The following is a 21,857-nucleotide window of genomic DNA, read 5'->3' as shown; positions in this document are numbered from 1 at the left end:
CAAGCCTTAAATGAACAAATCTGTCAATTATTATTTGTCCGTTTTTTCTGGGTCGTTGGTTAATTTTCAGCGGAATGTGAGGAGCAGCTGTCACCTTAACACATGAATGGAGCGATGAGGAGTGGGGAGGTCTGGGGAGGAGCGGGGAGGGAGGCATCAGACTGTATCAACAGTAGACAGCTGGGCTGAGAGGGGATAATGACAGACCAGTTAATCATTAATGAACCGTTAAGGAACAAAGAACACATCGAGAGAGAGAGAAAGAGAGAGAGAGAGAGAGAGAGAGAGAGAGAGAGAGAGACAGAGACAGAGAGAGAGAGAGAGACAGACAGAGAGACAGAGAGAGATGATTATTCCACTTGCTTTGGCAATGTAAACATAGTTTTCCATGCCAATAAAGCACTTTGAATGTAATTTCATTTCATTGTGAGAGAGAGAGAGAGAGAGAGAGAGAGAGAGAGAGAGAGAGAGAGAGAAATTAACAACTATCTGGTAGAACCATGTAGTCCTGAGCATTCCACTTCCAGTACACTCCTAGAACCTAAAATAGTTATTTGACTGTCCCTATTGGAGAACCCTTTGAAGAACCCTTTTGGTCCCAAGTATAACCTTTTTGGGTTGAATGTATAGGTAGAATCCTTTCCACAGAGGGTTCTACATTGAACCCTATTATCTATTTATAGCCCTATGGGCGCTGTTCAAATGGTAGTAGTGCACTATAAATAGAATAGGGTACCATTGGGGATGCATGGAGAGCATAGTGCCTCTGGCAGGGCAGGCTAAAATGAGGCTGGCTGGGTGGCTGGGCTGGATGGATGATCCCTGCATGCCACTTGTTGATGAGAACTTTGATGTTTGGGGTGTGACTTGTGTGTGTGAGGGCAAAAGTAAATACAATGGCTGAAATGTGAGGGACTCACTGTGGTGATAATGTTGGTGGTGGGGGATGAGATCCGTTTGTTTATAGTCATTGTGATGCTTGAAGGAAATTCATTTGAATCACAAAAGCCGAACAGTTGATTGCATTCCTGCATGACTACACACAGTATTTGTTGTTGTTCTCTAATGTTTATTGGGAAACTGTTTGACCCCTCAACTCTGGAGAGTCAGGGCAATTAACCCTAAAAAGAGGGAGTGGCTAACAATCCCAGTAATGTAGCTGTGGTTAACGATGGCTGATAAATAAGCACTTGTTCTTTGCTTTTATTTATGTTGTGGTTCTAAAAGTTTTAATGTAGGAGGTGGCAGTCCAACGTCAGCTTTAGCTTTCACAGTGACAGCCAGGGGAAGGCTTGATGGTATCGCTACCAGATTATCCAGTTGCTGGATTTCAATGGAACCTGTTCGTGTTTACAAGCTACTGCGTACACAACCAAATATCTTACTTGCACAACCTTTCTGGGTTTGATGAATTTGAACTCTCGTACTTGATGCAGATTCCATAGTGATGTATATATCTTCAATCTATGAATGATAAACAGTCCATATCAGTCATTACTGTACTGCAATCTGAACCAATACTCCTAATTCCTACACTATTGCCATCATGTGATTTACAGTAAATGTGGCTGTTTTAACAGATAAAATAATGAGTAGTCAGTGAACAAGTCACGGAGGATGAGCAGACGTTCGGGATGGGGACTCATTTAAATGTTACACAACCCTTTCTTCGTTATGGGGTGGCAGTGTGTCAGTGTATTTTGCAGAGGTGGCAGGTGTTCCTTCAGTCCCTTAAAGAGCAGGTTTTTATGTCCCTCCTCAAGTTAGTTGCTTGGTTTCCATGGAGATCCCCAACAGAAAGAGGCTTGTTTTGAGGGGCCTGGGCCGGGAAAGGGAAGGCTTTACTAGCTGCCTGCTCTCTGGACTTCAGTTTGGCTTGGAAAAAAGGGAAAATCAAGCCAACAAGGAAAACAACCTAACATCGTCTCCTGGTGTTATGCTGGGTATATAACAGTGGTCTTCTCTGTAGATGACATTATTTGCCGATTGTTTACACACAGAAAGTGAACACTGAGACAAAAGCATCAAACACTTAACTTTTGTAACCATGCCTTTAACAAAGGCACCAAAAGTACAAACACATTTTCTGCTTCGACTTTGTTTGCAATTCTGCAACACACTACACACTGTTTCTTACATTAGACACGTTCAAGAATGAAATCTCTTGCAATCATTGGGAAAACACTTCTATTCAAAATGCAAAACATACCTGAAATTGGCAACACCCACACACACACACACACACACACACACACACACACACACACACACACACACACACACACACACACACACACACACACACACACACACACACACACACACACACACACACACACACACATGAAAACACTTCTACAGTAATTGAACACCAATTAGTCTGTGCCTTAGCACTACAAATAGACCTCAGGTAAGATCACTTCTTTGGTGAGAACTTTACAAACATGGAGGCAGTGAGAGCGAGAGGAAGAGGAAGAGGAAGAGAGAGAGGAGTAGGAGGACGAGGCCAAGAACAAAGAAGGGGACCAGGCAATAGACAGAGACATATTTCCGACGACATTAGGGCCGCTTTGGTGGCCCATGTCTTAAATCATGGCCTGATGATGAGGGAGGCAGAGAGTCCAGCCCAACCTGAGTCGCAACACGGTAGCATCCATAATACGGACATTTAGACTGGAGAACAGGTATGTCTTCAACTTTCTACACTAGACTGTACCTACAGTGCCTTGCGAAAGTATTCGGCCCCCTTGAACTTTGCGACATTTCAGGCTTCAAACATAAAGATATAAAACTGTATTTTTTTGTGAAGAATCAACAGAATCATGAAGTGGAACGACATTTATTGGATATTTCAAACTTTTTTAACAAATCAAAAACTGAAAAAAGCAAAATTATTCAGCCCCTTTAAGTTAATACTTTGTAGATTTTGCTGCGATTACAGCTGAGAGACTGAAATTTTTTCCCATTCCTCCTTGCAAAACAGCTGAGCTCAGTGAGGTAGGAGGCATTTGTGAACATCTTTCATATTCATTGGATTCAGACATTTAGACTGGAGAACAGGTATTTTCAACTTTTGCATTAGACTGTACCTATGCCTTGCGAAAGTTTATCGATTGAGGTTGGAAGATCCATGCAAATCTTCATTTTATTCCAAACATAAAGATATAAAATCGTTTTTTGTGAAGAATCAACAACAAGTGGGACACAATTTGAACATTTATGGGATATTTCAAACTTTCCTAACAAATTCCATTGGCCTTTCAGGCTTCCAAAGAAATTTTCAAGCATGCAAAATTATTCAGCCCCTTTGTTAATACTTTGTAGCGCCATTCTTTTGCGATTTTAATCAAATCTTTGGGTATGTCTCTATTGGTTTTGCACATTCAGACTGAAATTTTGTTCCCATTTTGCGTTTTGTAAGTCGTCTTGTTGGAAGATGTCTCTCCATTGCTCCTTGCAAAACAGCTCCAGCTCAGTGAGGTTGGATGGAGAGCATTTGTGAACTCCAGCAGTTTTTCAGTTCTTTCCACAGATTCTCGATTGGATTCAGGTCTGGATTTGATTTGTTGAACACTTTTACACCTGGATATGTTTATTTTTGAACCATTCCATTGTAGATTTTGCTTTATGTTTTGGATCATTGTCTTGTTGGAAGACAAATCTCCGTCCCAGTCTCAGGTCTTTTGCAGACTCCATCAGGTTTTCTTCCAGAATGGTCCTGTATTTGGCTCCATCCATCTTCCAATCAATTCTAACCATCTTCCCTGTCCCCGCTGAAGAAAAGCAGTCCCAAACCATGATGCTGCCACCACCATGTTTGACAGTGGAGATGGTGTGTTCAGGGTGATGAGCTGTGTTGCTTTTACGCCAAACATAACGTTTTGCATTGTTGCCAAAAAGTTCAATTTTGGTTTCATCTGACCAGAGCACCTTCTTCCACATGTTTGGTGTGTCTCCCAGGTGGCTTGTGGCAAACTTGAAACAACACTTTTTATGGATATCTTTAAGAAATGCTTTCTTCTTGCCACTCTTCCATAAAGGCCAGATTTGTGCAATATACGACTGATTGTTGTCCTATGGACAGAGTCTCCCACCTCAGCTGTAGATCTCTGCAGTTCATCCAGAGTGATCATGGGCCTCTTGGCTGCATCTCTGATCAGTCTTCTCCTTGTATGAGCAGAAAGTTTAGAGGGACGGCCAGGTCTTGGTAGATTTGCAGTGGTCTGATACTCCTTCCATTTCAATATTATCACTTGCACAGTGCTCCTTGGGATGTTTAAAGCTTGGGAAATCTTTTTGTATCCAAATCCGGCTTTAAACTTTTTCACAACAGTATCTCGGACCTGCCTGGTGTGTTCCTTGTTCTTCATGATGCTCTCTGCGCTTTTAACCAACCTCTGAGACTATCACAGTGAAGGTGTATTTATACGGAGACTTGATTACATACAGGTGGATTGTATTTATCATCATTAGTCATTTAGGTCAACATTGGATCATTCAGAGATCCTCACTGAACTTCTGGAGAGAGTTTGCTGCACTGAAAGTAAAGGGGCTGAATAATTTTGCACACCCAATTTTTCAGTTTTTGATTTGTTAAAAAAGTTTGAAATATCCAATAAATGTTGTTCCACTTCATGATTGTGTCCCACTTGTTGTTGATTCTTCACAAAAAAATACAGTTTTATATCTTTATGTTTGAAGCCTGAAATGTGGCAAAAGGTCGCAGAGTTCAAGGGGCCGAATACTTATACTTTTGCAAGGCACTGTATGTAATTGTTGCACATCATTCTGCATCACAGTACAATACAATGTAGTCCTACAATATTAGGTCTTTGCTCCTCAGTGAACCAAAAAATAGGTATAGTGCTGTGAAGTACATGTAATACAGTTTGATGTTACTGTGTACATTATGACAGTACAGTATGTAAAAAATAACTTAATCAACGACATCATATTCTTGCATTTTCTAAAGAACTGCCAGATGACCTCCTGAGGGTGGAAGGCAACGTCTGTTCACCCATCAACTGGCCATTGTCAACCTAGTATTGGCAAACAACACCATCCGCCTACATCAACTACGAGAGCAAATCATCGCAGATCACACAACATTCCATAATATCAACCGTGTTAGTATGTCGACACTCTGCTGCATCTTGCGTCAACAACAACTTATGAGGAAGCAGCTGTACAGGGTTCCATTTGAGAGGAACAGTGTTAGAGTCAAATACCTTCACTATGACTATGTGCAAGTAAGTGTCGTTGTACTATGCTGTAATACAGTAATGGCAGTAGATTGTTTTCTATTGGCACTGCATAGATACATTCAGACGAAGCAGTATGTGACCTAGGCAGGTGCCCCCATTCTATAGCTTGTAGTTTTGACAGTAAGTGACCTAGGCAGGTGCCCCCATTCTGTAGCTTGTAGTTTTGACAGCATGTGACCTAGGCAGGTGCCCCCATTCTGTAGCTTGTAGTTTTGACAGCATGTGACCTAGGCAGGTGCCCCCATTCTGTAGCTTGTAGTTTTGACAGTGACCTGGGCAGGTGACCTGGGCAGGTGCCCCCATTCTGTACACAATAACTTCTCAGTTGTATACTTACCCCCTTACTCAATTTCTCAATCCGATTGAGGAATTATTTTCGGCTTGTCGTTGGAAAGTGTATGACTGCCAACCACATGCCCGCCTGCCTCTTCTGCAAGCAATGGAGGAGGCATGTGGAGACATAGAGGTGGGGTCAGTCCAGGGTTGGGCACGCAAGGCGATATCTTCCCTGTTGTCTAGCCAGGGATGACATTGTTTGTGATGTGGATGAGGTAGTGGCCAGACCCTAACAGAAGACGGGATCCATTATTTTACATGTAATTAGTTTACAGTAACATTTTGTATTGAGTACTGTAATTCTTTGTGTTTTTTTGTTCTAAAAACCTGCAATTCAAAAAAAATAAGCTGTATATATTTTTTTATGAAGCATTTCTATTTTTGTGTTTTTTTTGTAATGCCATTTTGAAAAAGGATTGTTAGGTTTTGATTGGAGAGTTTCATTTTGACATAGAGGTGAAATGTTTATCACCAAGTGTTGTGTCTTATTTGGCTTGTGTGTAGAGTTTTGACACAATGAACCAAATTCCGCAACAAGTGTGTAAGACATCGCGAATGACTGGACTGTCACAACCTCATCAGCCATGCTTGGATGCCCTCAAATCCATTATTTAAATGAACCCATTTGACATATAGCGTATGTAAAGATTTTATGCCATCATTCAGCTAGGAAATCATGATTGTTTGATAAGAAGGTATGCTAATTGAAGACCATGACTACTAAGGAAAACCCCTCTGCACTTACTGTATATTAGGCCAAGGTATCCAATATCGTTATGGGGTCCTTACCAGTTGTGAGTCAGTCTCATGGTGACAGCTGTGTTTCTTTACAATAAAGTCTCCAATCACTGCTGGACTTCCCCTTCAGTTGTCATACTGTGTGTGTGTGTGTGTGTGTGTGTGTGTGTGTGTGTGTGTGTGTGTGTGTGTGTGTGTGTGTGTGTGTGTGTGTGTGTGTGTGTGTGTGTGTGTGTGTGTGTGTGTGTGTGTGTGTGTGTGTGTGTGTGTGTGTGTGTCTCTCTGCTTGTGTGTGGGGTGTGGGTGTGTTTGTGTCTCTGCTTGTGTGTGGATGTGAAAGCTGATCTGAGGTGCAGCAGTTCTGGAGTACAGGGCTTGTGTGTAGACGAGTGGTCCTGTGTGTGGGTGTGTGTGTGGTCTGGGAGTCGGCTATCATTCTCCCCTGGATGGTTGAACAGCAGCTGCTGCCCACCCAAACCTCTCTTGGGGCAGTGGATCACACCATTTAGGTGACAGTGTCCCCTATGTAGTGCACTACTTTTCACATGTAGACCCTGGTCAAAAGTCTAAAATAGTGCACTATATAGCAAAATAGGGAGCCATGTGGGACACATAAAGGGTTAAACACCTAAGGTGTCCTGTGGACAGCTACACCACAATAGATAACCCATTCATACTTAGTTGCTCACCTGTTACTTAGGGCCAGATTTAATCACATCTGCCAAAGCACTGCAGTGTCTTTGTGTACTAAATATGTTTGATTTCTGGAACGTTCTACCTGAGAGGAGAGTTTACCCAAAACTATTATCAAACTCCCTTTAGTTGCAGTCTGCTCAAGGATCTCGACAACCCTACAGGCAATAACATGACTTAACACATTCAAGCAAACATTTCCAATAATAGTATTTGTTTGAAATAGAAGCCTTACAATAACAGAAGAGTTGTCTTTTCAAACAGTCAAATATTTCATGGACCTCAAACAGACATGGCTACATGGAGTAAGCCCCATAATTAGTACAGCAGTCTCTCAAAATGTCTGCTTGTGTAACGCTCGTTGTTGGGAGATAGAGAGGAGGACCAAGGTGCAGCGTGGTAAGTATTCATTCATTCTCTTTTAATGAAAACGAATACTCGAACAAAAACAACAAAACACCAGAAGGAAAAGAAAACAGTCCTGAACGGTGAAATAAAACACAGAACAGAAGACACCTGCCTCTGATTGAGAACCATACCAGGCCAAACGCAAACACAACATAGAAAACAGAACATAGACAACCCACCCAACTCACGCCCTGACCAAACTAAAACAAAGACATAACAAAAGAACTAAGGTCAGAACGTGACAGATTGCAGTTGTTTTAAAGCTGGAATCCTTAACGGGGAAACAGCCACTTCCTCTGACATCATTGCACAACCGATAGAAGAGAACAATATGTGCTGCAGGTCCCCCATTTCTACCATGCTGAGCGACGCTCCTCAGCTCAGCAACAAAAACAATAACTGTGGTGGTGGGCGGCCATTAGCACTGTTTCCCCCTACTGCAGACTCCATCTTTTACCCATAAGAGTCTACGCCCTGTCTAAGCCCGGAGAGGGTGGGCTATACTAAGCTATATAGAATTGTTTAAGAAGGTCATAACAAGGATCATTTTGCTATTTGATTTTAAATGTTAAGACCCCTTGAAGTATAAACAAATATATAGGGTGCATCGCAGTGCTAGAGGTATCACTACAGACCCAGGTTCAATCCCGGGCTGTATCACAACCGGCAGCGATTGGGATTTCCATAGGGTGGCGCACAATTGGCCCAGCGACGTCTGTGTTATATAAAAAAATATGTTTATTAAACATAAGTATTCAGACCCTTTGCAATGAGACTCAAAATTGAGCTCTGGTATATCCTGTTTCCATTGATCATCCTTGAGATGTTTACAGAACTTGATTGGAGTCCACCAGTGGTAAATTCAATTGATTGGACATGATTTGGATAGGCATACACCTGTCTATATGGTCCCACATTTGACAGTGCATGTCAGGGCAAAAACCAAGCGATGAGGTTGAAAGATTTGTCCTTGGAGCTCTGAGACAGGATTGTGTCGGCACAGATCTGGGGAAGGGTAAAAAAAATGTCTGCAGCATTAAAGGTCCCGAAAAAAACAGTGGCCTCCATCATTCTTAAATGGAAGAAATTTGGAAGGACCAAGACTATTCCTAGAGCTATCCGCCCGGGTAAACTGAGCAATCGGGGGAGAAGGGCCTCGGTCAGGGAGGTGACCAAGAACCCGATGTCACTCTGACGGAGCTCCAGAGTTCCTCTGTGGAGATGGGAGAACCTTCCAGAAGGACAACCATCTCTGCAGCATTCCACCAATCAGTGATTTATGGTAGTGGCCAGATGGAAGCCACTCCTCAGTAAAAGGCACATGACAGCCTGCTTGGAGTTTGCCAAAAGGCACCTAAAGACTCCCAGTCCATGAGAAGCAAGATGATCTGGTCTGATGAAACCAAGATTGAATAAACAAACATTGGCAGTAGAATGACCTTACTGAAGAGCTCAGTGACTTTCAACGTGGCACCGTCATAGGATGCCACCTTTCCAACAAGTCAGTTTGTCAAATTTCTGCCCTGCTAGAGCTTCCCCGGTCAACTGTAAGTGCTGTTATTGTGAAGTGGAAACGTCTAGGAGCAACAACAGCTCAGCTGTGAAGTAGTAGGCCACACAAGCTCACAATTGTCTTTCCTTGGTTGCAAAACTCATTACCAAGTTCCAAACAACTGCCTCTGGAAGCAACATCAGCACAAGAACTCTTTGTTGGGAGTTTCATGAAATGGGTTTTCATGGCAGAGCAGCCGCACACAAGCCCAAGATCACCATGCGCAATGCCAAGTGTCGTCTGGAGTGGTGTAAAGCTTGTCGCCATTGGACTCTGGAGCGGAAACACATTCTCTGGAGTGATGAATCATACTTCACCATCTGGCAGTCCGACAGACGAATCTGGGTTTGACGAATGCCAGGAGAACGCTACCTGTCCCGAAGCATAATACCAACTGTACAGTTTGGCGGAGGAGGAATAATGGTCTGGGGCTGTTTTTCATGGTTCGGGCAAGGCCCCTTAGTTCCAGTGAAAGGATATCTTAACACTACAGCATACAACGACATTCTAGGCATGTCTGTGCTTCTAACTTTGTGGCAAAAGTTTCAGCATGACAATGCCCCCGTGCACAAAGTGAGGGCCATACAGAAATGGTTGGTTGAGATCGGTGTGGAAGAACTTGACTGGCCTGCACAGAGCCCTGACCTCAACCCCATCAAACATCTTAGGGATGAATTGGAATGCTGACTGCGAGCTAGGCCAAATCGCCCAACATCAATGCCCGACCTCACTAATGCTCTTGTGACTGAATGGAAGCAAGTCCCCACAGCAATGTTCCAACATCTGGTGGAAAGTCATCCCAGAAGAGTGGAGGCTGTTATAGCAGAAAAGGGGGGACCAACTCCATATTGTCCACATACTTTGGTCATGTCGTTTACTTCCACACCTTTTTTCAACTGGTTCCGGGGGACCTTTGACAAGTATTGTGAGTCCTGTGGTTATCCTAGACCAAAACAACAGACATGTATGTGTTCAGTTTAACGTTCTGGGTGCAGTGGGTGAGAAGTCAGGCGCAGGAAGCAGAGAGTTCAGGGTAGTGCTAATTTAATGCACAAAACGGCGAACATAAGCCAACCCCACGAAAACACAGGGTGTACAACAAAACAAATGCCCCAAACACAGGGACTTAAACTGTCCAGCAAAACCCATGAAATGGGAAACACGTAACCCACAGACGTGCACACAAGTAACACAAAACAATCCCGCACAAAGAGCAGGCGGGCCAGCTGGCTGATAAAGCCCAACTAATCAGCAAATACACAACAGGTGTAACCAATAAACAGACAAGGAGGGGGAGGAAAGAATCAGTGGCAGCTAGTAGGCCGGTGACGACGACCGCCAAGCGCCACCCGAATGGGAAGGGGAGCCACCTTCGGTAGGAGTCGTGACATTCAGGAGAGTCTCACCTTTCCACAGGGGGTCATATTAGTTTGTACTGTTCAGACTCTACATACAAAAGTTGGCAGATTGGCTGTACCAACCTCAGACGAGTCTCAAGATGCCTGTCACCTTTCACTGCAGATGTGGAAGTGTGACATCGGCGGATCAAATCTAATCAAATCAAATCAAATTATGTTGGTCGCATACACATATTTAGCAGATGTTATTGCAGATGTAGCTAAATGCTTGTGTTCCTAGCTCCAACAGTGCGGTAATATTTAACAATGCATAACGACACACAAACATTTTAAGTAAAAGAATGGAGTTAAGAAATATATAAATATTTGGACGAACGATGTTGGAGTGGCATTGACTAAAATACAGTAGAATAGAATACAGTATATACATATGAAATGAGTAAAGCAGTATGTAAACATTATTACAGTGACTAGTGTTCCATTATTAAAGTGACCAGTGATTCTATGTCTATGTACAGTATATTGGGCAGCAGCCTCTAACGTGCAGGGTTGAGTAACCAGCTGGTAGCCAGCTAGGAATGGCTTTTTAAAAGACTGATGGCCTTGAGATAGAAGCTGTTTTACAGACTCTCAGTTCCAGTTTTAATGTACCTGTACTGACCTCGCCTTCTGGATAGGAGTGGGGTGAAAAGGCCGTGGCTCGGGTGGTTGATGTCCTTGATTATCCTTTTTGCTTTCCCGTGACATCGGGTGCTGTAAGTGTCCTGGAGGGCAGGCAAAACTTTGGGCAGACCGCACCACCCTCTGGAGAGCCCTGCGGTTGCGGGCAGTGCAGTGGCCGTACCAGGTGGCGAAAGAGCCCGAGAGGATGCTCTCAATTGTGCATCTGTAAAGGTTTGTGAGGGTCTTAGGGGAAAAGACGAATTTCTTCAGCCACCTGAGGTTTAAGAGACACTGTTGCGCCTTCTTCACCACACTGTCTGTGTGGGTGGACAATTTCAGATCATTTGTGATATGTACGCTGAGGAACTTTCACATTCTCCACTGCGGTCCTGTCGATGTGGATAGGTGCGGGTTCTCTCTGCTGTTTCCTGAAGTCCATGATCCTTTGTTTTGTTGACGTTGAGGGAGAGGTTATTTTCCTGGCACTACTCCGACATGGCCCTCAAATCCTCCCTGCAGGCTGTCTCATCATTGTTGGTAATCAGGTCTACAACTGTTGTGTAGGCCTGATTTTGTGGGCCTGATTACCAACAATGATGAGACAGCCTACAGGGAGGATTTGAGGGCCATGTCGGAGTAGTGCCAGGAAAATAACCTCTCCCTTGATGATTGAGTTGCAGGCATGCTTGGCCACCTAGTCATGGGTGAACAGGGAGTACAGGAGGGGGCTGAGCACGTACCCTTGTGGGGCCCCTGTTTTGAGGATCAGCAAAGTGGAGGTGTTGTTTCCTACCTTCACCACCTGTTGAACAGGGCAGGGTTCAGACCCAGGGCCCTGGGCTTGGAGGGTATTATGTTGTTGAAGGCTGAGCTATAGTCAATGAACAGCATTCTTACATAGGTATTTTTAGGAACCGTGGGTTAACTGCCTGTTCAGGGGCAGAACGACAGATTTGTACCTTGTGCAGTTCAAATCAGGGATTTGAACTTGCAACCTTTCGATTACTAGTCCAAAGCTCTAACCACTAGACTACCCTGCTGCAGCTTATTCCTCTTGTCCAGATGGGAGAGAGCAGTGTGAAGTGCGATGGCGATTGCATCGTTTAAATGTCTTACTCACGTTGGCCAGGGAGTACGAGAGCCCACTGTCCTTGGGAACGGGCCGCGTGGCTGGTTTTGTCTTTGCAACCCATGATTGTCTGTAGACCCTGCAACATACATCTGGTGTTTGAGGTTTTGAATTGTGACTCCACTTTGTCTCTGTACTGACGTTTTGCCTATTTGATTGCCTTTCGGAGAAAATAACTACACCGTTTGTATTCAACCATATTCACAGCCACCTTGCCATGGATAAATGTGGTGGTTCGCGCTTTCAGTTTTGTGTGAATGCAGCCATCTATCCACGGTTTCTGATTTGAGTAGGTTTTAATAGTCACAGTGGGAACAACATCCGCTATACACTTCCTGATACACTTACACTTCCTGATGAACTCAGTCACAAAGGTTGAAGGTCATGCATCCTCTGATACACAACTCAACCAAGCACCACTGCTTCTTAACATAGCACGCATCCAACCCGGAAGCCAGCTGCACCAATCTGTGGGGGGAAACACCGTGCACCTGGCAACATTGGGTTAGCGTGCACTGCAACCGGCCCGCCACAGGAGTCGCTGGTGCGCAATGAGACAAGGATATCCATACCGGCCAAACCCTCCCTAACCCGGACGATGCTATGGCAATTGTGCGTCGCCTCACGGACCTCCCGGTCGCAAACCCAGGTTCTCTGGTGGCACAGCTGGTGCTGCAGTACAGCGCCCTTAACCACTGCCCCACCCGGGAGGCCCCTATATTGTTATATTTGACCATAGGAATAAAGAATAACATGGTACTGAGATATGATACTGCAATGCAGATTTGAGTGAATTGCGCCCTCAGACGTTCAGATACAGTAAGTTTGGTTATTACCAAAGCGTGAAAGTGGACTAATACAGTGAGTGTATCAGTCAAAGAGAAGAGTGAGAGCTAGGGTGCTGGTACATGAGGGGGAGAACCACAAGGCTTATAAATGCACTGAAATCTATCTAGTGCGACAACAAGATTATTTTTATTCAGTCAACTTCACAACCTGAGACCCAACCTAAAGTAGATCTCTAGTTTATCTCAACAGAAGGCAGGAGCGATGATCATAGTTATACTGTAGGTCGTTGACCTGAGACCCAACCTAGAGTAGATCTCTAGTTTATCTCAACAGAAGGCAGGAGCGATGATCATAGTTATACTGTAGGTCGTTGACCTGAGACCCAACCTAGAGTAGATCTCTAGTTTATCTCAACAGAAGGCAGGAGCGATGATCATAGTTATATTGTAGGTCGTTGACCTGAGACCCAACCTTACAGTTGATCTCTAGTTTATCTCAACAGAAGGCAGGAGCGATGATCATAGTTATACTGTAGGTCGTTGACCTGAGACCCAACCTTACAGTAGATCTCTAGTTTATCTCAACAGAAGGCAGGAGCGATGATCATAGTTATACTGTAGGTCGTTGACCTGAGACCCAACCTTACAGTAGATCTCTAGTTTATATCAACAGAAGGCAGGAGCGATGATCATAGTTATACTGTAGGTCGTTGACCTGAGACCCAACCTTACAGTAGATCTCTAGTTTATATCAACAGAAGGCAGGAGCGATGATCATAGTTATACTGTAGGTCGTTGACCTGAGACCCAACCTTACAGTAGATCTCTAGTTTATCTCAACAGAAGGCAGGAGCAATGATCATAGTTATACTGTAGGTCGTTGACCTGAGACCCAACCTTACAGTAGATCTCTAGTTTATCTCAACAGAAGGCAGGAGCGATGATCATAGTTATACTGTAGGTCGTTGACCTGAGACCCAACCTTACAGTAGATCTCTAGTTTATCTCAACAGAAGGCAGGAGCGATGATCATAGTTATACTGTAGGTCGTTGACCTGAGACCCAACCTTACAGTAGATCTCTAGTTTATCTCAACAGAAGGCAGGAGCAATGATCATAGTTATACTGTAGGTCGTTGACCTGAGACCCAACCTTACAGTAGATCTCTAGTTTATCTCAACAGAAGGCAGGAGCAATGATCATAGTTTTACTGTAGGTCGTTGACCTGAGACCCAACCTTACAGTAGATCTCTAGTTTATCTCAACAGAAGGCAGGAGCAATGATCATAGTTTTACTGTAGGTCGTTGACCTGAGACCCAACCTTACAGTTGATCTCTAGTTTATCTCAACAGAAGGCAGGAGCAATGATCATAGTTTTACTGTAGGTCGTTGACCTGAGACCCAACCTTACAGTAGATCTCTAGTTTATCTCAACAGAAGGCAGGAGCGATGATCATAGTTATATTGTAGGTCGTTGACCTGAGACCCAACCTTACAGTTGATCTCTAGTTTATCTCAACAGAAGGCAGGAGCAATGATCATAGTTTTACTGTAGGTCGTTGACCTGAGACCCAACCTTACAGTAGATCTCTAGTTTATCTCAACAGAAGGCAGGAGCGATGATCATAGTTATACTGTAGGTCGTTGACCCGAGACCCAACCTTACAGTAGATCTCTAGTTTATCTCAACAGAAGGCAGGAGCGATGATCATAGTTATATTGTAGGTCGTTGACCTGAGACCCAACCTTACAGTTGATCTCTAGTTTATCTCAACAGAAGGCAGGAGCGATGATCATAGTTATACTGTAGGTCGTTGACCTGAGACCCAACCTTACAGTAGATCTCTAGTTTATCTCAACAGAAGGCAGGAGCGATGATCATAGTTATACTGTAGGTCGTTGACCCGAGACCCAACCTTACAGTAGATCTCTAGTTTATCTCAACAGAAGGCAGGAGCGATGATCAAAACATAAGCAGTAGAGCTGGTGAGTTTTCCAACTAAGAGTTTGACGACTTTATCTCTCCAGCCAGGCTTATGATATCACTGTATCCATGCTAAGCCTCGGGTTAAAGAGACCAACTGTCTAATCCCCACAACGTTCAGGCCGCTAGAATGGTGTAGATTATGTCTTATCCATAACTACCTAACTCTCTTGCCAAGATTTGTCATAAGGTGACAGTGACGGTGACGGGGACGGTGTTGTCTGAAAACAATAGACTTGTTTTTTCATAGTGTATCTCATTGAGGGTCAAAATCCAAAAGGGTGTGTCTGGTTAACAAACTACATTCCATTATTTCTGTGAAAACTATACTTTCATTACAGATTCTGTGGTATAGTGTACATGTTGGTACAAAGGTATTCACTGTGACTAATGTTGTGTTTGAACTGTCGTCTGGGAGTATTTAAATGATTAACATGGCGGTAGGGCAGGCTTCTTCTTCTTGAGGGGACAACAGAGAAGTTATTGAGGACTAAACTCAAGGAGCATTTAAATCACCTACTTTGTTTATCAGCTTGTGTTCCACCATTACTGTTGTTCTACACCTCTGTGTTATTACACCTTTACCTGTATTTTATAACACACAGTGGTGGAAAAAGTATCCAATTGTTATACTTGAGTAAATGTAAAGATTTCTCAATAGAAAATTACTAAAGTAAAAGTGAGTCACCCAGTAAAATACTACTTGAGTTAAAGTCTAAAACTTGAGTAAATGTCTAAAAGTATTTGGTTTTATATATAAATATACTTAATTATCAAAAGTAATAGTAAAAGTATAAATCATTTTAAATTCCTTATGTTAAGCAAACCAGAAGGCACTATTTTCTTGTTTTACAATTTACGACTAGCCAGAGGCACACTCCAGCACTCAGATATAATTTACAAACAATACATTTGTGTTTAGTGAGTGTACAGATCAGAAGCAGTAGGGATGACCAGGGATGTTCTCTTGATAAGTGTGTGAATTGGACCATTTTCCTGACCTGCTAAGTATGCAAAATTTAACGAGTACTTTTGGGTGTCGGGAAAATGTATGGAGTACAAAGTACATCATTTTCTTTAGGAATGTAATGAAATAAAAGTCCAAGTCAAAAATATAATTAATAAAGTAAAGTAAAGTACAGATACCCCAAAAACGACTTAAGTTGTACTTAAAGTATTTGTACTTAAGTAGTTTACACCACTGATAACACATTTACCTCTTGAGTTATATCACATTTACCTCTGAGTTATAACACAATTACCTCTGAGTTGTAACACCTTAACCTCTGAGTTGACACCTTGACCTCTGTTACAACACATTTACCTCTGATTCATTACACATTTACCTCTGAGTTACAACACATTTACCTCTGAGTTATAACACATTTACCTCTGAGTTATAACACCTTGACCTCTGAGTTGACACCTTGACCTCTGTTATAACGCGTTTACCTCTGAGTTACAACACATTTACCTCTGAGTTTGAACACATTTACCTCTGAGTTATAACACCTTGACCTCTGAGTTGACACCTTGACCTCTGAGTTGACACCTTGACCTCTGAGTTGACACCTTGACCTCTGTTATAACACATTTACCTCTGAGTCATTACACATTTACCTCTGTGTTATAGAGTCTTTACCTCTCTGTTATAACACATTTACCTCTGAATTATACCACCTTTACCTCTGAATTCTAATACATTTACCTCTGAGTTACAACACAATTACCTCTGAGTTACAACACAATTACCTCTGAGTTATAACACAATTACCCCTGAGTTATAGAATATTTACCTCTGAGTTATAACACAATTACCTCTGAGTTATAGAATATTTACCTCTGAGTTATAGAATATTTACCTCTGAGTTATAACACATTTACCTCTGAGTTATAACACATTTACCTCTGAGTTACAACACATTTACCTCTGCGTTACAACACATTTAACTCTGATTTATAACACATTTACCTCTGAGTTACAACACAATTACCTCTGCGCTATAACACATTTACCTCTGAGTTATAGAATCTTTACCTCTGAGTTATAACACCTTAACCTATGTGTTATAGCACCTTCACCTCTGTGTTATGCATGACTCTATAGTAATAGAATAACCACAAACAACAAACACATAGAAGTAGAAGAGATGAATGCTGATGAATAATGAAATTAACATTCATAGACTTATAGATAGGAGATTCCCAAGCGTATGTGCCCTGTGTTTACAATTAATTTTTGCAGAGTATTTTTGAGTAATGATTTTTGAGAATAATGTGAGAAAGTTATTCATGTTTCAACGTTACAACCGCAATGAGCATGGTAATGTGTGTGTGCATGTGTGTCTGTACTTACTTACCACACACAACAGAGGAACTTCATTGGTTTGTTTTTCAGCCCAAGAAGGAGCATGCATTCTAATGAATTAAATCTGGGGGATGGCTCTCTCAGCGTTCATGTAAAGCAGACAATGATGATGCTACAATAGAAATGTCCACGTTTATAGTTATTGGTTCAGAATGTGTTGCCTGTATTGTGTGCTTTCTTTGTAATGCTAATGATGCATTTTGGATTGGCTAGGGTGGGTGGGATTTGCTACTTCAGACTCATTTTGCCCTCCAATCCCCCCCACCCCCACCCCAGATTTACCTTTTCCATTGAAATCAAATTACATGCCACATCCTGACCTTAGTTCCTTTTTTATGTCTCTATTTTAGGTTGGTCAGGGCTTGAGTTGGGGTGGGTATTCTATGTTTTGTTCTATGTTTGTATTTCTATGTGTTTGGCCTGGTATGGTTCCAAATCAGAGGCAGCTGTCAATCGTTGTCTCTGATTGAGAACCATACTTAGGCAGCCTGGTTTTGCCCTTGAGTTGTGGGTAGTTGTTTTCTGTTTCGTATCTGTACCAGACAGAACTGTTTCGTTCGTTCACGGTGTTGTTTTTGTATTTTTCAGTGTGCTATTAAAATAATTCTGAACACGTACCACGCTGCACCTTGGTCCTCTCCTTCTTCCACCAACGACAACCGTTACATGACAATCAAAAGTCTTACATTCTTTTTCAGACTTTATCAAAATGATAGGAGTACACAAGATATCTTTCTGAGGAAATGTTTGTTGGAACATTGATCTTCTCCTTTAAAAAAAGGTATGATACTAAGGCATCTTTCACGTGGATAATCTGACATCAAGTCTCATCATGTTATGCTCCATTCTAAACTATAAAGGTTCAGGTTGGACCAGGAACCAGAAAAACGTTTTTTTTATAAATGGTTTTGAGAGAAAGCATACAGCTTTTGGCAGATTTTACTTTTTGTAGCAGCTTAAGAGAATTTACTCAGCAGGTTAGAATAATTAACGTTGCATGTTAGGATAATTAACGTAGCAGGTTAGGATAATTAACGTAACAGGTTAGGAAAATTAACATAGAAAGTTAGGATAATTAACATAGAAGGTTAGGATAATTAACATAGCAGGTTGGGATAATTAACATAGCAGGTTAGGATAATTAACATAGCAGGTTAGGATAATTAACATAGCAGGTTAGGATAATTAACATAGCAGGTTAGGATAATTAACATAGCAGGTTAGGATAATTAAAATAGCAGGTTAGGATAATTAACATAGCAGGTTAAAATAATTAGGTTAATATTAGAAAAATGGTTAGGGTTAGCAAAAATAAAAATAACCAAAAACCTTTTGACGTAAATTTGACAAAAGCTGTATCCTTTCTAGCCATGACCCACAGCTATAGGCTACTTTGTGACACTTTAATAGATTTAGAATAAAAACATTTTTTTTTAGTTATTGTGGTTATATAAGCTACCAGATACTAAATCTATTGTCACTGATTGTCACAAAAGCCCATGGATTCATTCTAAAGAACATGTAAAAAACGGAATATCCATTGACATGCATAACAAACAAAAAGGTTATTGTTGATTTAGTTTTTTATTATTCAATTATATATCGTATTATCACACCTGAAAGAGGCCTAACAGAAATCTCATAACAGTTTTGGATAAATCACTTTATCACAATTTTGAAAGACACATAACACTTATGTTCATCGATATTATTTTATGTGCCATAAATGATAATATACATATTTTAATTGGATCATTCACGTACCGGTATGAATGAATATCACCCAGGCCAGGGATGGGCGACTTTGATGGGGGCCACAAAAAACTCATCATGGGGGGCATCTCACGTGAAGATGAAGCATTGAAAACATTGAAAATGACCACCCTCGAAGGGGTGAGTGCCTTGCGAAAATCCATACAGTCATTGAAGGAGAATCACCCCCTGACACAACCCAAGTCACAAGTCCTTGAACCGAACCTGACCTTATGGGCCAAAGGCGTGCTTGTCACCCTGCTTCCCCGCTGGTGTATTGTCAATGGAATAGTTTTCAATGGCCCGGATAGATCGAATGTTCCAATAAAATAAACGTTTCTTGCCGCCCAGATTTCCCCCCTGTGGTGCTGCTGGTTTTGACTCTGAGGTAAACCCGAGAGAGAACTATGAATGATAAAGAACCAAGGAGGGCAACATAACGAAAAAGGAGGCGGTTAGTCTTTGTAGTCGGGAGGAATGCGGAAATGTTCCTGCTCTGTGTCAAACTTATCTGAAGGGGGTCAAGGCACATTCAGCCAGCGTGGGAAAGCGAAGAAGAGACGGAGCTCACAGACAAGCGTTGCATATCCCGGGATAAATGGGGAAACGAGAGTTAAAAAGGGGAAAAACTGAGAAAAGCGTGGCTTGGAGAATATATCACGCTTTTGTCCTATGACCCCCCCCCCCCCCCGCAAGTTGCAGTAGGCACTGTGTTTTTCTGTTTAAAAAAATACCCCCCTCCCCCCGTATTATAGTTGCTTTGCTTGAGCTGCAATTGCAGAGGTGGTGAGCCTACTGCTGAGGGATGGGGGTTACAGAAGCTGCTCCATTCGACTACCTGTGTGGCCCGGCGTGACAGTGAGGGATCTGTGATGTGTTGTGTCTTAGTGTGAACATTTATCCAAAAGGGGCATGATTCATAAATTCATGGACACGACCAATTGCGACTTTCACTGATAACATAAAATAAGGTAGGCTGAAATATTCATATTTTACTTGTTGTGTAGAAAAATGTATTTTGCATGAATGTACTTATTGTGATATTTTAAAAACATGAGTTGCCAATTACGATGCTGCAATGTTTTAATTGTTGTAGGCTATTTTAAATGTTTCTATATAAAAAATATAAAAAAGTTGCCGTGCAAAAGACGCATAGCGAACAAGTTGCATTATTAAACCATAACACTATTAATGACATGGAAAATGAGAGATGTGGTTAAATGGACTATAGGAAGTTCAGACAATACAATCAGTAGACAACCACGTGCTCGCAAAAGTTTGTCGCCTATAATAAACCATAATAGACTGGAACATTTGGGAAAAGATATCGGAGGCTGGAAAAAATATTTGTATAATAATATATAATAATTATAACTGAGTTTGCAGAGTTTATATTGTATTCTTTCAAGTTGGTTTGCTTGTTTTTCTGACTCATTCGTCTACATATGTGATTACGCGTGAACATAAAGATGACCTTATTGTTGTAATATGTACTGCATTCTGCACTTAGAGAACTTATGTAAAATTGTTTTTAAAAACATTTTTTTAGAGATGCCAGATGTGTGATGTGAGGTAACTAGGACAAGAGATTCATACGCGTAATGAAGTGGGAGTGGATCAAGTAGAACGCATCGGGGTTCTCGTGTTGATAGTCAGAATAATACTAAACTTGATGACACAATGTTGTGGACCTCCGTTTAACCAGAAACAGACAGACATATACGATGTCTCTGCTACCTCTGTCTTCCTTTAATTTAGGCATTGCACGCGCCAACAACTATTTTCTGTGAGGATGGCTTTGTAATAACCCTGGCTCGTTACGTTCGTTGGGATTCCCCGCAATATTCTCAACAAGAAAAAGAAAAAAGACGCAAAAATGGACAAAGAAAGTGTAGCACAACAGTACGAGCCCGTCGCCGAGATTGGGGAAGGTGCGTATGGAAAGGTGTACAAGGCACGAGATTTGAAGAACGAGGGACGCTTTGTAGCCCTAAAACGAGTTCGGGTACAGACGGAGGAGGAAGGGATGCCCCTCTCAACCATCCGTGAGGTGGCGGTACTGAGGCAACTGGAGGCATTCGAACACCCCAACGTGGTCAGGTAAGAAGAGATGGAGGGGGGTGCATCTAACAATCTCCCAGATGTTGCATTATCTATTCAACCATATGCTATTATAACCCCTGATATGTATCTATTTAAACAACCTGCTCTCAGAGCACTTAGTATGATCTGTATGTAATTCCGAGACACTCCATTTAGTATGATATGTTACATTAGATATGGTTACATGGGTGGATGGGTGGCCATATAATGCCAACGTCTACTGAACTATATGGAATAGTTTTAAGCCGGAGTAGGGGGTGGGGTGGGATGCAGTTGGGTTCTACTAAACTATATGGAATAGTTTTAAGCCGGAGTAGGGGGTGGGGTGGGATGCAGTTGGGTTCTACTAAACTATATGGAATAGTTTTAAGGCGGAGTAGGGGGTGGGGTGGGATGCAGTTGGGTTCTACTAAACTATATGGAATAGTTTTAAGCCGGAGTAGGGGGTGGGGTGGGATGCAGTTGGGTTCTACTAAACTATATGGAATAGTTTTAAGGCGGAGTAGGGGGTGGGGTGGGATGCAGTTGGGTTCTACTAAACTATATGGAATAGTTTTAAGGCGGAGTAGGGGTGGGGTGGGATGCAGTTGGGTTCTACTAAACTATATGGAATAGTTTTAAGCCGGAGTAGGGGGTGGGGTGGGATGCAGTTGGGTTCTACTAAACTATATGGAATAGTTTTAAGGCGGAGTAGGGGTGGGGTGGGATGCAGTTGGGTTC

General features: G+C 42.2%; 2 protein-coding genes across 2 annotated transcripts in view; one reads left to right on the top strand and one right to left on the bottom strand.

Moving 5' to 3' along the window:
* The window catches only part of LOC135551791 (HEPACAM family member 2-like), a 45,107-nt gene extending 39,374 nt beyond the window's left edge, over positions 1–5,733 (bottom strand). The window contains exon 1 of the mRNA XM_064983018.1: positions 5,602–5,733. The gene's annotated coding sequence lies outside the window, so the exon portion shown is untranslated. The remainder of the gene's footprint in view (positions 1–5,601) is intronic.
* Positions 5,734–19,559: 13,826 nt separating this feature from the next.
* LOC135551790 (cyclin-dependent kinase 6-like) overlaps positions 19,560–21,857 on the top strand; it is an 88,078-nt gene continuing 85,780 nt past the window's right edge. Inside the window, exons 1-2 of the mRNA XM_064983016.1 lie at positions 19,560–20,005; positions 20,793–21,134. Of these exons, the coding sequence (XP_064839088.1) occupies positions 20,911–21,134 (224 nt within the window). The 5' untranslated portion in view covers positions 19,560–20,005; positions 20,793–20,910. The remainder of the gene's footprint in view (positions 20,006–20,792; positions 21,135–21,857) is intronic.

The sequence above is a fragment of the Oncorhynchus masou genome, chromosome 13 (genome assembly GCF_036934945.1).
Source record: "Oncorhynchus masou masou isolate Uvic2021 chromosome 13, UVic_Omas_1.1, whole genome shotgun sequence".
NCBI lineage: Eukaryota > Metazoa > Chordata > Actinopteri > Salmoniformes > Salmonidae > Oncorhynchus > Oncorhynchus masou.
Note: the sequence above shows the minus strand (reverse complement) of the source record. Positions and strands in the feature narration are given on the sequence as shown.